The sequence below is a fragment of the Carica papaya genome, chromosome 9 (genome assembly GCF_054855325.1).
Source record: "Carica papaya isolate Zhongbai chromosome 9, ASM5485532v1, whole genome shotgun sequence".
Classification (NCBI taxonomy): domain Eukaryota; kingdom Viridiplantae; phylum Streptophyta; class Magnoliopsida; order Brassicales; family Caricaceae; genus Carica; species Carica papaya.
The window spans coordinates 9590619-9606824 of NC_142317.1; the positions used below are offsets into that span (position 1 = coordinate 9590619).

The following is a 16206-nucleotide window of genomic DNA, read 5'->3' on the forward strand; positions in this document are numbered from 1 at the left end:
TATGGTCGCCTTTTTTGTTTGAGGATGAAAGATTTTATAAATTTTTAAAATGGTACTATAACCAATAAAAATTCCAGGTATTGATATTATATCTAGCTTGTTGCGCTTCACTTGAGGAATGTAAGTAAAACAAAGACTTCCAAATACTTTTTAAAAGCTCATTATGGGTTTATAATCGAATCATGTTTTAAATAATGTCATGTCTTTTACTATTGTGGTTGAAAGTCTATTTTAGAGAAAAACTACTATAGTTGTAGCTTCTGCCTAAAAAAACTTTGGTAAATCGTTTGTCATGCAACATGGATCTTGGCATTTACATGATGAATCGGTTCCTTCTTTCACTAATACTATTTTGCTGTGGAGTGTACAGTAATGTCAACTAATGTTGTATTCCTACTTTATCGCAAAAAATATTAAATTGATCTAATGTATACTCAGTGCGATTGTTTGACCTTAGACTTTGGATTGTGCAGCCACTTTTATTTTCTACTCTTGCTTTAAACTTCCAAAATATGTGAGCAACTTCAAATTTGAATTTTTTAAAAAAAATCCAACACATTCTTGTTAGATCATCAATAAATATAATGTAATATAAGCTACCGTTGAGAGAGGGAGTCTTCATTGGGCCTGGAAGATCTATGTGTATCAGCTACAATTTTTTTGTTGCTTTGCAAGTTGATTTTGGAAATGAATGTTTGTGATATTTTGCAAATTGGCACGCTTTGCAGTAGGAAAAATCACTATCAAGAATAGGTAAATCCCTTACCATTTGCTTCAAATTTAGCCTAAGCATTCCCTAACGGTGGTAATGAACAAGTCTCTTGTGCTAAATTTCAGTCACACTTTCCTTTACCGGATAAGTTAATTCTTCTTTTTTCATAGGATCCAACATGAAGCTTTTCTTTATCATTTCGATCTTGAACATGTCCTGATTTGTTACTTCTTTAAGCAAGTAGTGATTGTCTTCAAAATATACTTTGAAGCCTCTCTCCATTAACTACCCGACATTAAGCAAATTCTGGTTAATGTTAGGAACATAGAGCACATCAGAAGTCAGTTTCATACATGCACACCCTGTGATTGACATTGTTCATTTTCCTTTGACTAGGATGTAATCTTTATTTCAAATCCTAACCTTTGTGGCTTATGTACTTCTCAATTCTCTAAAAAGATTTTTGTCATAGGTCATGTGGTTTGTGCAACCACTATCAACAAGCCAACTTTCACTTGATTCACAACTTGAAACATGTTGCAACAAAAAGATAGCTCTTTTCCTCCTGATCAGCAGTTTGTACTTCTATATTTTGTTGTTGAGTCTTAATTTTACAAATTATAGCCTCATGACTAGTTTGATTGCATTTGTAGCATTTTGCATCAGGTTTTCTCCAACACCAAAAAAGAGGGTGGCACTTTTTGCCACAATGATGGCATATTGATTGATTTCTACTAGCATGTCCACATTTTCCTTTACTGTTATTAGCATTTGCTTCACTATCAGTACTTGTTTTCTTCTTCTTCTTCTTCTTTTTATTTTTCACATTGTCTTGATACTTCATAGGTAAGGCTCCCTCAAATGTTCCTTCATGCCTCATGACCCTTCTCTGTTCTTGTGCTTGTAAAACATTTAAGAGCTCTGCACGAGAGATTTTTGATAGTTCCTTGTGTTTTCTAAGTTTGTAATGATAGCCTCAAATTTTTCCAACACTGTTACTAGTAGTTTTTTAACAATCCTCGAGTCAAATAGATCAAAACCAAGTAATTTTACTTTATTGTTGATGCTTAGAAGTTTGTCAGAATACTCTTTGATCGTTTCTGACTCCTTCATTTTCTGTAGTTTAAAATATCTAATCAAATTCAGCACTTGCATTCCTTTGATTCTCTCATCACCTTCATACTCTGATTTGAGATAATTGCAAATTACTTTTGCTAATTTGAACGAGATGACTTGGGTAAAATTGTTGATGATATTACTACAAATAGGCAAGTCTTTGCTTTCGACTTCTTTGTCTTTTTTTCTTTGTGATTTTTTATCTGCGCCATTGTGGGATATTTGGTAGTAGAGGAATCTCGTAGTAGTCTTCTACTACTTTTCGAAGATCTAGTGCATCTAGATAGGCCTCCATCTTCATAGCCCAAATTGGATAATTTTTTCTATAAAAAATAGGAGTGATCCATGATAAGCTAGTTTATGCATCCACGATAGCCATTTAAAAATCAATCTAAAACACTTACAAGTCCCTTAAGAAGAGACACTCTGATACCAATTGTTGTTATTTGTAAAGTTACAGTAGAAAAAACAGAGACAACTTTTAAGAAGAAGTTAGTTCTTCATTGAATTCAAAACTTACATTATATAAACTTGAAAAGTAACTAACCATTAAATTCATGATCCTAAAAATAGGCATGATTACCATGATAAATTTAGAAAATAATAAACTCCTAAAACATAAGAAGCACTATTTTGAAAATTTTAAATTTAAACACAAATAGTTTTACTAACAATATTATACATTTTCATCCCTTCATGTGACCTGTCGTCCTTAGGATATGCATGTAATTTGTAACACTCTTCCATATTATGCCCAGTGATTCCACAATGAGAACAAAAAAGTTTATTAATGCTTATTCTAAAGCATTTCTCAATAGAATGACCCCTTATTTTGTAGTTTGTACAGTATTATTTCTCATAATTAGGTCTAGTGCTTCTAGAATTTTTATTTGACTCCTTAATATTGAAAGTTGATGCCTTATTAAATAATGTATTTGATATTATCTACTTATGCTTCTCCTTTTGTTGGATGATAGAACAAACTTTATTTAAATCGAGAAATGGTTTTATCAACATCTATGCTTTGATGTCCTTATAGGACTCATTCAGCCCTATTAAGAACTTCATCACCTAATCACGTTATTGATGTTCAACCACATATTTCAAACCTCCATAAATACAATTGGGAATTGACTCGTAATTCAATAATTCATCAAACAGAGCCTTAAGCTTAGAAAAGTAAGTGCTCACATTGTCCTGACCTTATACTAGGCTCATTATATATTGCCTATAAATTCTTAGAGCATTGTACTGTGAAAGTGGTTGCTCCAAATCACTCTAGAAGATAGGTTATTTTGGCATAAAATGTATTACTTTTGATATCTAAAGACAACACATTCTATATCCAAGTTATCACCATGTCATTATAACAAAACTAGTGCTTTATGAGTGGGCTAGCTAGATCTAAGGGATCCTTAATGCTACCATCAACAAAACCTAATTTATTCTTGATCTTAAGTGCACGCATCATAGATCGAGCTCACAAATGGTAATTAATTGAGTCTAGGAGCTGTATAACCAGTATGGCTCCAAAGCTTTCGTTCACTCTAATTTAAAACAAGTTATTAGGATGTGTAAGGCCGTAGATAAACCCATTTGAAGAATTTATGTTCTGTGTAACATCTAAATTAGGATTCTCATTTTCCATGACCTAGCTCTAATACCATATAAAGTTTTCTATTGAATCTAATCTAAACCTATGTAAGAATAACTTGTAACTCTTACCAGGCACTGAGATTCAACAAAGACCAGAGGATGTAAATGCTAAATATCATTTGGAAGCTTTTACCTTTTCTTATTATTTTAAAAATGAAAGAATGAAAGTATATATATGTGGGTTAAGGCACACCAGTATGATACATGTACAGAGTTAATCTCTTTTTAAAACCCTACACTGAACGACACCATTTGATGCAACATTGTATATAAAGACAACATATACATACACGTGCAACCAATGTAGCATGTGTCCATTCTTGGTGCTCCACGTGTCTGTTCCTTTAACAAAACGAATCACTTCCTTATGCCTTTTTAAATTGAAATGAGAAGCAACTTCAACATAAATATTCTCCTTCGAGAGTCTTCAAGAAGGCTCATTTGACTTCAAATTGGCAAATATCTGTTTCTTTAAGTTGTTAAGCTGATGATCAATCTCACTATGTCCTTCCTCATTGTTGGTGGAAAAGTATCAGCTGAATTATTCTTATATTATTGAGAGGATCTCTTAAATAAAAAATTAGTATTCAATCTATTAATTGAACAATTAGGATTCAACTTACTTCAATGCACTTAGTAAGTTATATAACTTTCTTGTTGGTAGATTTTATAATATGCATTGAAGTCTTGTTCTTCAAAATCAAAGTTTCTTTTGACATCAATTAACCAATAAGGCAATATTCCACCTATCGTAAAAGTCTTTTAAAATTCTTTCAACCCGGTTATTCGTACAACCAAATTATACTTTCAATGCTTTTTTAATTTACCCAAAATTTTAACTCTTTACTTAGGAGTCAAAAGGTCTTTTTAAAAGATTTCTAGATATTTATTTTCATATTTATTTTTTAATAAAAAAATTTTTAGACTTAGTTTATTCCAAATCATTACATCATTCACCACTATATTAACGCAGCTATATTAAGGTAATAAGTTAATTTTATTTAAAATGGCTAATAAAGACATAGAATTTAACTATGGGTTACAAATAAAAGCAATCCACAGTAAATTATTAAAAGATAACAAAAAGGAAGAAATTATTACCGTAACTGATTCGAAAAAATAAACATGAAAACGATAAGAACGAAGGGGCAGAAACTAAAAAACTAAAATCTGTTATGTAGTAAAACTGCGAGAAATTGAAGTGCGCTGTGTCCCTGTCAAAAAGAAATTGGTACAGCTACTGTGACAAAAGAAAAGTGCTGTCAAAAGCAGAGACCTCTGCTCTAGGCTAAAAACAACAAGCCATTAACATGTCTGCTCTGTGTCAAGGCTGTAATCTATGACAACCAATTGACACATATTGACTATTTCAATTGACTCCTACAGAGGTATATATGTTTTTGGTACGACATATGATAATACCATATACCTCTAGGTGATTTTAGCAAGTCAAGAACCCAAAAAAAAAAAAAAACAAAAAGAAAACCAATGTCAATCAGATTGCATTGGCCTATAAATCACAAGCACCCGTTTTAGGGAAAAAAGAAAAGAAAAGAAAAGAAAATCCCACGTTAATATTTTTCTCTCTGCTTCCTATTCTCCCTTCCACATATCTAACCACCTTTACCAACACCATCCATTAATTCTTGCATCTTCTTTCTCTTTCGTTCCACCGGATCTTCCTGCTTGTAATCTCTCTCTGCAATGGGGTGCGGTGGATCAAAGCTTGACCCCGAAGATGAGGCAGTGCCTCCGAGGCTACGTCCCCTTCTCCGCCGGAGGTTAGAGGAGATCAAGAAACGTAGACAGGCCACCGCCTTAAAAGGCGATGCACTTTCCAGGAAAGAGCTTCTCAAAAACGAAGTAGAAGACGACGATCATTCCGCCGTGCAATCTCTTCCTGATAATAATGAGACGAAGAGCTCGTCTTCCCGAGACGGTAGCATCAGGTCTGCTAAGGTGGCACCCGCCCCGGAGGAATGCCAAGAGGAGGCCGTGAATTGGGTGGATGTGGAAGGAGAGGATGAGGAAGGTAATGGCGAAGATGGGAGACTCAGCAATGTCGACGGTCGGCGAATTGCTCCTGGGTCACCGAGTTTCAGGGTATACTGCGTTGAAATGTCCGAAAGTGATAAGGAGGATTGTGAGTCTTCTTTACGTACAATATAATATAAAACTAATGAATTCTCAATTTTTTGCCCATTATCAATTATGGGGGTCATATATAAATGATTCTTGGATTAATTTTTGCAGTCAAGGATGACGACAGCTCGAACAAAAAATCACAGACAGATGATGGAAGCGTGAGCGATAAATCAGTGAGTTCTGCGGAGGTACGTGCCTTCTCAAACTCTTTATATTTTATAATCCAAATGTTGATAAAGATGAGATATTTCATGTTCTTTTGGGTGTGTACGTAGCTTGTTTATAAATTTAAATTTGGTCTTGAAATAATTTTAAACATTTTGGTATATAACAGTTGAATAATCTTGGTTTGTTTTATGTGTTACTCCAGCGATCAATTGCAAAGACAGAGAAGAAAGGAAGCAAGAGGAGAAGATTCAAAGGAGTATTACCAAAAGGAGGATCTGTGAAGCAACTATTCAAAGTTAAATCTTGCTACAACCCAGGTTGCGCTAGCAACCATGACGCACGTCTTCTTTCAGGAAAATCAGCTGCTTGATTACATATAAGCTAGGAAGAAAGAAGATAGAATTCCTAGCTATACATTTTCTTCAGCTTTCTCTTTTTGGGTTTCTTCTTTTCCCAATCTTGATTAGTACTTTATGTGTGCTTTTCCAAGCATAGGAATTAATTATCCTAAAGACTCATGTGCCCTTTTATATAGTCTCTAATCTCCTTTTATATTTTCCTGAGACAGAAGAAGACATGAGCTGCTCGGTAACCATTCCTTCCAGGTTCATGCTATGTACTCTGTTGTGAAAATATGTCAATTCTATCTCCTTCCGTGAGCAATGCATATCCTTGCTGCTTATGCAAGATTAATGCATGTCTGTTGTATAAAACAACAATATCCCAATCTTTACAATAGGATGATTACTTATATCCCTCACCTCATGCAGATTACTTATAATGTCCTCAAAGAATGTAAATAACCACAACATTACTTGCAAATTTATGCATCTAATCTCAACTTTTATCAACTATGAATGGAGTGGAGTCATTTCGCTGACCACATCAAAGTCTCCAAATTATAATATTGAGAAACATATACAAGATATAAGAGGATTACAATCAGATCCTTGTAATATAACATTTTTCTGTTACTATAGGTTCTTTTTCCATTGGTATATAACTTTCTAAGAAGTAAACTAACAATACCTATTTCGTCACATCAATCAGATTAAAGGAATTTAACTTAGTATAGTGCAAAATACATTCAAATAATCGAGGGATAAAATTCGCATCCTTCTACAACTTCGATAAAATATATATATATATATATATATATATTAACTTCATAAGGTTCACCCAAATCCAACTTGCTTACATCAATTAGAAAATTAACCAAAATATATAAAATCACTGTTTTATTCAGAATGTACTACTAAACTTCCTCCGTAAGAAATGCTGAAGGCTGCAACAACTAGCAAGCTCTCAGGTTTCTAAATTATGAGAACCGAACTGTAGTTTTCACACACCTTGGTCTCTCAAGTAATAATCAGCAGTACAAGGCTTCTTCAACCACTCTTCTGCCTCAATGTATTCAGCATTGTGGAGTGAAGCTGGAACCTCTGGGATGCTAGCTTGCACACTGTAGCTAGACCTGAATTAAGCAACTGCCATCAAGATCTTGCTTGACTTCTGCATGAAACACGGGAAGTTTTTCGGAAATAATCCCTCTTTTTTCATGACTCCCACGTCTGGAGGTCTCCCAAGCAAAGGAAATTCTGGAGTACCTCTTAGCCGTTGTATTTTCATTATTAGGACTTAAGAAATGTGTTGAATAAGCTCTTATTAAGCATAGTGATGCAGGAAATTGGGAGCTCCGCATTGCACTACTTTTTCCATTTCCATCTCCATATGAAAAGGGTAATTTCTCTTTGGAGAATTAGTACTCTGAAGTTGAAATTATAGATGTGTATATAACTATGTCATTTCAGAATTATAGTCTGCTTTCCTAACAAATTTATGTTCATTTTTCAAAAAATAAATAATAAAAAAGATCTTAGATTTAAATAAACATCTGAATGATCAATTACAGAAGAGGAAAAGAGGTTGTTACCTGCTGAGATTGTGCTAGATTGAAGATGATAGATGAAGTTTTGAAGATTTTTCCTCGTCGATTATCAATTCTACACCAGAGAGAAAGTAATAAGACTTTGTCATTTAGGAAATTTTCTTTCAAGAAATAAAGAATAATAAAAGAGTTTTTATATGAAAATACAAACAAAAGTTGGCTGCAACAACCAACCAATTCTTTTAATCTTCTCCCTCAAAATAAATATCATTCAAATTTCAAGCCTTGATCCTACACTTATTCAGCTACACTTATTCAGCTACACTTATTCAGCTTTTGGCTTACTGCACCTCTATGGATAACCTCATACCTTCATTTCTTTTGTTGGAAAATGCAATGTGCATGTCCCTGAAGTGGAAACATGGAAATTACACAGAAAAGGATACGACAGAAAAAAGGTTGAAGAGCAGTAAACAGGAACTGAACCAATTTTATTGCTATATAAAATGTATTAAGACTAGAACCCCAACCAATCTCTAAAACTGATAGCTGCCTCTCACTCTAAACAAGACTAGAAAAGAAAACTTCCAGCACCAAAAGCAGGCAAGGATAAAATAACAAATCATGTCAGTTGCTCACAAAAACCAAACCCATCTCAAACACACTTCTTTTTTTGCCATACCACAAAATCATACATGCAACAGATTGTTTTGGGGCTAAAATTTCAGAATCAAGCCATCTTAAAGAAAATTCTCACGCATATCAAGGTGCAACATAAATTTCACAACAGAAACCAAAGTTTCCAATCATCTCATCCTACATGCATCTAGGCAGAGTTCTGTTCAGAACAATCAAAAATAGATTTGTCCCCTTGCACTGCACGATTTTCATTTGTCCAGGTTGACTTTAACAACAGACAAGCTTCATCACTGATAGTGACATCCACCAACGAGAGCAACCTAGACCGGTGGAAACTATTTGTGTAGGTTTAACTTTAGTAACGGAAGAATTCATTACTAGAAATGACTCTTATTATGATGCTATCTTCTTGTAGGGTATATAAGAATAATGCTTGCACATATTAAGATCACCCAAACCAGCTTCGTCCTTTAATGTTTACACTGGTAGCATGCTCCCAACTATTTCAGAAGACACCAATAAACAAAGAAATGGGACTGGAGGACAGAAACCCTTACCTATTCAGAAGGGAAAGCAGCAGATAAAAATTCTTCATCCTCAACGAATAATTGCAAATTCTTGGACTTCATTAAGAACCCAACTGCTTCCTCATTGAACTCCAGGAGAAAGCCTAACTTGATCAACTCAGCTAGTGAACCTATTTGATCTTCTTTCTCCCAGAGCACTCCCTCTGATATAACTTCAGAAAAGTAAGTAGCATATTCAAGAAGAAACTTGTGTCCACCAGATTTGTCCATCTTCTGCGTGAAAAACTTTGAACTCTCTCTATCCCAACGCACCATCCGGCTTGCTTTCACTTTTAAGATTTGCCCGCAAGATAATGATAGACTATAGCACACAGTAATGGGCTCCGGACTCTCAAAGACCTCAACATTGAGGAGGCACTGAACAGCTTCATGCCTTTCCTTGAATTCCATTTCAAAACAAGGATCAGCTAGAAATCCAAGCATGAGCCTAACAAGTCCTTTGCCAAACACAGTATCTTTTGAATTGATCTGCTTGAAATCACTGCCAGCTGATAAGGATAATTCTTCCATTTGAACAGACTCAGAGATTTTGCGAACCCCGATGCTTCTGTACGCATCCAGCAACTTTGTCCGAGGAAGAGATGGCAAGCTTGGCTGAGAATACCAGACAAATATCTGGTGAGTAGATAATTGTTCAAAAAGATCCTTCAGAAGAAGATCATCACCAATGAACACATCCTGCTTTTTAGATAACAAAATCTCGCCTGAGCCAGATCCAATAGGTAGCTTCTCTATATTATCTGAAAGACTTCGTATTATTGTTGGGCTCCTATGCCTTACAACAAACTCCCAAAATGCACTACATTCAGTATGAGACAACCTGTGTCCTGTGCTTTCCCAGAGTTTCCAGAGCTTGCAATAATCGTCAAGGGAAGGAGCAGCTCTAACATTTAATACACTAGAGAAGAATGTCAGTAGATCTGACTCGTAGTATTTTTCCAAAACACACAATTGCGAACCAAAGAGACCATTTTTGTCATGCAGAACACATTTCATAGAGTCTACCCATTCTCCACTCTTGTTGCCATCTGGGATCCAAATCCTGCTTACATCATCTGTTTCAGGCTTCCATTTAAAGGCTTTCAGGAATTTATACATTCGAACTATGGTGTTAATTTCAGAATGGAAGCCAAGGTAGCTGGCAAGCAAAGCACATGCCTTCTCTGCATCAACAATAACTCCGATTGCATTAAGCTCTTTTCTGTATGATTGAATTTGAGGACCATAAAACTCTTCATCAATGAATGGCCCATCTGTTGGCTTCAAAAACAAGCTCCAATTAGAATCAAACAGCAAGCACTGATTTGGACTCATGTACCCAGCATAGGTCTTTAACCATCTTTGTGAAACTTTCTTCAAAAATGTCCCAGTTAATGAATAATTTGCCCTTTCCAATGAAATTCCAATGAATTTCAGCAATGCAAGTGCATTTTCTGAGGTGACATAACAGGGGTCCGGGGGAAAACAAAGACCATTATCATCAACTACATACTTTGCACCACCTTTAAGTTCAAGAATAACTCCCATACTCTTTAGCTCCTTTCGATATTCATGAATTCCCTTGCCATAGTAATTGTCACTATCATCAATAAAGGGGAGGAGAGCAATTGGAGAGATAGATTCCCATTCTGGACCAAACAAAATGCACTCTCTGGGATATCTAAAGTCACCAAGTCGAGTCCGCAACCACTTCACATCATGTAAGCAGCTCTTCAAATCTATAGGAAATTTAAGGGACGTACCTTTCAGTTGCCTGTAACATGACAAAAATGCCATGACAGTGTCTTTTGTAATAAAAGACAATGAAGCCAGCTTCTTAAAATTAACAGCAAATGCTTTGGCAGCATCGTCAAATTCCACAACAACTCCAATCTTCTTCAACTCTGTTCGGTAAGAGAATATACTGCTTCCATAGAAGTCATGATCTAACACAGCAAAACCACCAAAAATGTTTAGAAGGCAACCCCATTCAGGATCAAACAGAAAACATTCAGAAGAAGTTCTGTAGCCCGAATTTGTTTTCAAGAATTTCCCGCTTTTAAGTGTGTTAACCAATTTTTCAGAAGATCTTAAATGTCGAATGCACTTCAGGATCAAAAGAAGTGCATCAGACGTTAAGGGAGTTAAGGATGATGCTGATTTCAGGTTGCAAGCGACGAGCTGATAACTTTCACTAAATCCAACTGTGACACCAAGCAGCTGGAGCTCTGTTTTAAAACACATGATCTCCTCACCATAGTACTCTTGATCAATGAAGGGAATGTTACTGATAAGTGATGCAGCTTTCCATTCCTGATCAAACAAAACAGATTCGGCCGGAGACCTTTCACCACAACGTGTCCTCAGCCATCTCCCCTCTCTAATACTCTGGATGAATTCATTTGGTGAAAGAAGTTGTGCTCGCAAATATCTGATGAAATTAAGAATTGAAAGAACGTTACTTTTAGTTAAGGTAGAGGATTTAGCGAGAGACATGAGACGCTTCCCAATGAAGTTACATGCATCTCCATATCCAAACATGACACCCATTATTTTTAACTCTTCCTTGTATTCTGCTAGCTTATCACCATAAAAACTCTGATCAACTAGTGGAATATCGACAAGCACAGATCCGTTCTGCAGAATGTTTCCCCACTTTGAGGTGTAGAAAAAAGACTCTGATGGTGGTCTGTAACCAGAAGAACCATTCATTGTAATCCTCAGCCAGCTACCCTCCTTTATGCTTGTCAAGAACTTCTCCGGAATGCGAGCTCCCCTATGCCTAAGACAACGAATCCAATCCAACAGCAAGAACACATTTTCCTTAGTTAAGGGCCCATACACGGCAGAAATCCCGGCATTCGCAGGATGCAAAGAAGGTATATCAGAAACACCAAGATTCTTTTCTAGGAACTGTATGAGTTGCTCCCCAGATATGCTTTCACCAGCAAAATTGCCAGGAAGCAAATAATCTTCCCCTAACTCAACATAACCTTCTTGTCTCCATGGATTAGAAACAAGCAAACATGTCCATCTACTGTCATTAGCAGGAACAAGAACACCATTTCTTCTTGTTGTCACATTTCCATAATTATCAACAAGTGGCACATTACCATACAAACTATCAAATTTCCCTACTGATAGAAAATTTTTGGTAGATGAGTGATACAGGAAGTGTGCATAGGCAACAACAAGTTTCCTGTCACCAATGATATATTTACGAACAAGATCTGCATAATCAGATACATCCAGTGCAACAACATTCACCCTATCTTGCAACCATTCTAAGATTGATTCTTTTCTAGAACATGATTGGATTGCCACTTGAGTTGTACTTGGAAGGAAAAAATAATTTGCCACACATCTGAATTCTTTGTTGCAATTAATCAACCAATCGGCATGATGAAGGTGAGTGGACATGCACAACACCCTTCGATTATTTCGACCAAAGGCATCATCAATGCTGCTCAACGAGATACTTCCATCCATACTAACATATTTTATCAGTGGTACTGATGTTATGCTGGTAGAGTGAAATTTGGACTGCCAATTATCAATGAGAAAAAGAAGAAGCTTCATATAAACATATTCAGGCACTCCAAGTATGAGATTGGAACTCTTAATGCATTTAACATACCACTCACAGTTGACAGGCATTACTCCCAAGAAGTTCAGTATGTGATCATAAGCTGGTTTATCAAATGAGGAATGCAAGATATATCTTCCATGTGATGATAGGTTATGTAAACTTACTCCATTCTCCCTTGCCTTTTTTAAAATATTCCAGAAAGTATGAACTAGTCTGCCAACTTCACTGGGTTTATGAAAGAACTTTTGCTGCTTGTATGACTCACTTGGAACAATATTTTCTTCAACCAACTTTACCCTGATTGATTCCCTTACAGCATTCAATTTCTCATAAGAAGAACTGTTGACTGGCAAGAAGTCAAACATCCGAGGCAAACTAGAGACAGGGGCATCTTCTGCTGTTTTCACCAGTGAGATGAAGGCATTAATAAAAGCAGAAGGGAGACAGTCTAGAATCCCTTGGTTCCATTTGTCATCCAACAGTATTGTTTCTCTTGATGATTGTAACACAAAATCTGCTTGAATTATGAAGGGAAAGCCTGTCACCATCTCTGTTGGAAGAAATGCATAGACCCCAGGTAAGTTTGACCCTCTATGAAGTCGCTCTCCAATAGGAAAAGCCAAATTGATCACCCATTCCTCAATCTCCATTCTCCTATCAACTTTGTTCTCTGGCCTGACCGGAAATTTCTGCTTCCACATGTAATAGCCACATTCTCTTTTCAAATTGACATTATTTTCATCAGCAGAGAGGTGCAGAGTGTAGGACTCAGCATCAATATTCTTCCTCATGAGAAAATTAGTCTCACTTGTTATAGATATTGCACTTACAGTATTCAACTTGGGATCCTCGTTATCTTCCTTAACTGAAAGGCACTTAATCTTGGAGAGGAATAAAAGAACTTCCGGATGAACACTAGAGAGCTGCTGCTTAACAGGTTTGACCTTATCAGGTTTCAAGGGCAAGATTATTGTTGTAGTTGGAAGGGCTGGACCAGATCCATATATTTGTTTAATGTCTGAAATTGTGGGGCTTTCTTCCACCCACTCAGGAACAATGTACCCAAGATTGCAACGTGGGCAAGGTCCTTCATTAAATCTTATCTGATAGCCATTGCTGAAGACATAAGGCTGAGCGGTTATCAGAAAGACACTCTTAAACCCAATCCCTGCCAATCATATAGTATACATATTATCACTCACATAAGGATTTAGAGAGTAGTTTTCTTATTCAGAAGGGAAACTTGGTGAGGGGGGACAGGAGAGATATAGTTGAGCTATTATTAGAAAAAGGAAATTACTAAAATAAAAGGTTAAGCAATATTCAAATAATACTAAGCCTAAAGGAAAATTATTATTAAAGGTGAGTGAGAGTGAGAGAGAGAGAGAGAGAGAGAGAGAGACTATATAAGAAAAACTTGATATAGAAAATTACTATTCTAATATGGTAACCTTCTAAAATTCCCTCAAACTTAAGATGGTGACCATACAAAAAGTTGATGATGTACAGATGTTTTAAATTTATTTCTTAAAATATGATAGACTTAACTACATCGACTAGCATATCAACAACGGACTGACAATGTTTAGCGTCAATCTGCTGTTCAACAATGATTGTCACACATAGACAACATTAAATGTTCTTGCAGATTAACACTGATGTTGCCATTATCCAGCAGTCAGAAAGACCTGCAGTAATTGCAAGGTTAAGTGCCTCGAACACACCCTTAGAAGATGAATACTTCCATATTCTAATTTCATGAATAGGAATATGAATACAATATAAAGAAGATAGAAATTTAAATTATGCATCTTTAAAGATCTAGAAAAGGATAAGTAATATTTAGGAATATAATAAAACTAAAATAGATTTTAACCAAATACAACGTAATAAGAATACTGAATCATCTTGCGATCTTGGCTTATAAAGTGAAGAAAATGGTTACCACACCTTTTTCCCCAATGTACCCACGTTTTCTGTTGCCTCTCTTAGTGGATCGTCCAACACTGCAAATGGACTCTATGTTCTTGGGGGAAAAACCTTTCTCGTTGTTAAATATCAGTAATGTGGCCGGAGCTCCAGTGGCAGTTATATCGCGAGAGGTAATGACAAACTCAAGTGAAGGATCCACTCCCTCGGGATATTCGTTGTCTTCAGCATTCTGCAATAAGGATCAGGTTCAGATTCTTTTCCTCAATTAAATTTGTAAATTATTTTACATAGAAATTAGAGAAAGCAAAAGGAAAACTAGAACTCTAGCTAACAGGCCTGTCTTTGACATTAATTAACATGAGATGGAAGTAATTATCCGCTTCAGAATCTTTATTTTGTTAAGAATTCAGAGTTTAAAATTACAATTTCGTAATCAATCTTAATGAAATGTTATCATTGACAATCAGACAAATACTTATATGCTATCATGGTATCATTGGGTACTCGAGAAATGGAACGAGAAGATAAGAAGCTCACTTATTCTAAAGTACGGAAAGGAACTTGGCAACGCTGCATTTGGTAAACGGAGAATATTTTGCTCGCTCTGTGGTTTTTACTTAGTAATTAAAAAAGAAAATTAAGATTTCCGATTATAATTTTTACACGACTTTATTTCATGGCAGATCTCGACAGCTCCTAAAAACAATCATGGCTAAAAAAATGTGAACTAAAAAGAAATTCACATGAACGAAGGTCAAAAAGGACAAGTACATCTCAGTAAGATTGTCACGGTATTATTTCCTTCATTTTTCTTTCTTGAGAAACAAACGAAAATCATAAACTGCACAACTTCATCGCCATCATCAACAGAACATGAAAGGTGAGAGAAGACAACAATCATCATCGCTACAATTCATCATAAACGTGAAGAGAGACAATAGCACATATACAAATTTATACATGCATCAAGCAAAAACCAGACGAGAAAGAAAGGAAGAAATGACTGAGTAGAGACCTGGATGAGTTCCATGAGAAAGTGAACATCCTTGGTGTAGAGCTCAGCAGAGAGGTGCTTAACAGCCTGGTGAAGATCTTCTATGAGTGGATTCGCTTCTCCGCCGATAGCAAACTTGGACTTACGTATATGGTCTATGTGTTGTCTTGGTGTTGCCATTGTTGTTTACGAAAGTAAACAAGAAGCAGAAGCTATGTTTTGTAACAGAGAAAACAGAGAGGAGAGAGAAATGGATCGGTTGAAGGAAAGCAGAGTGAAGCTGTAGGAAACTTATCAGAGAAGGAAACTTGTTGAAGAAGGAGAAAATTTGAAAAATTACCAAACAGTAAACAAAATAAAACAAATCAAATAATGATTTTTGGTGACGTTTACTCTCCACGAGGACCAATTTGACCGCCCATTTGACCGTCTGTTAAATTTGGAAATTGCAACAATGAAAAAGCAAAAAAAAAAAAAAAAAAGTATTTTCCAATTAACCAATTAATATATTTTATTTTTAAAAACAAATCGTAGATTTTATAATTAATTGATTCCTAAAATAACAGAATATTTTAACAATTCTGCAATAAAAATATACAAAATAAACAGCCCACAACAAACAATCTTTTAAAAAATTTTATAATAACAAAATCTTTTTAAAAATAACAAAATTTTATCTATTGGATAATTTTTTGGGTAATTTTATCTCTTTGATAATTATAATTAAATTAGATAATAAATTTTACATTTTTAAAAAATTGATAATTCTCATCTTCTAATAATTAGAATATAAATTCTAAA

General features: G+C 35.4%; 2 protein-coding genes across 7 annotated transcripts; one reads left to right on the forward strand and one right to left on the reverse strand.

Moving 5' to 3' along the window:
* Positions 1-5009: 5009 nt before the first annotated feature.
* LOC110822980 (nuclear polyadenylated RNA-binding protein) lies at positions 5010-6557 on the forward strand. The gene is made up of 3 exons (XM_022053225.2): positions 5010-5627; positions 5738-5817; positions 6000-6557. Exons 1-3 carry the CDS (start codon positions 5189-5191, stop codon positions 6165-6167), a joined length of 687 nt encoding a protein of 228 aa, XP_021908917.1. The 5' UTR covers positions 5010-5188; the 3' UTR covers positions 6168-6557.
* Positions 6558-6829: 272 nt separating this feature from the next.
* Positions 6830-15706, reverse strand: LOC110822979 (ATP/DNA binding protein). 6 transcript variants are annotated; one of them, XM_022053223.2, is made up of 6 exons: positions 15427-15706; positions 14430-14640; positions 8882-13647; positions 8056-8093; positions 7731-7800; positions 6830-7271 (listed from the first exon to the last, which is right to left on the reverse strand). In XM_022053223.2, exons 1-3 carry the CDS (start codon positions 15583-15585, stop codon positions 8882-8884), a joined length of 5136 nt encoding a protein of 1711 aa, XP_021908915.1. In that variant the 5' UTR covers positions 15586-15706; the 3' UTR covers positions 6830-7271; positions 7731-7800; positions 8056-8093. The 6 variants fall into 6 exon arrangements, with proteins under 6 accessions (XP_021908915.1, XP_021908916.1, XP_021908914.1 ...); XM_022053224.2 differs by having other exon boundaries at positions 6830-7309; XM_022053222.2 differs by having other exon boundaries at positions 6830-7564.
* Positions 15707-16206: the final 500 nt, after the last annotated feature.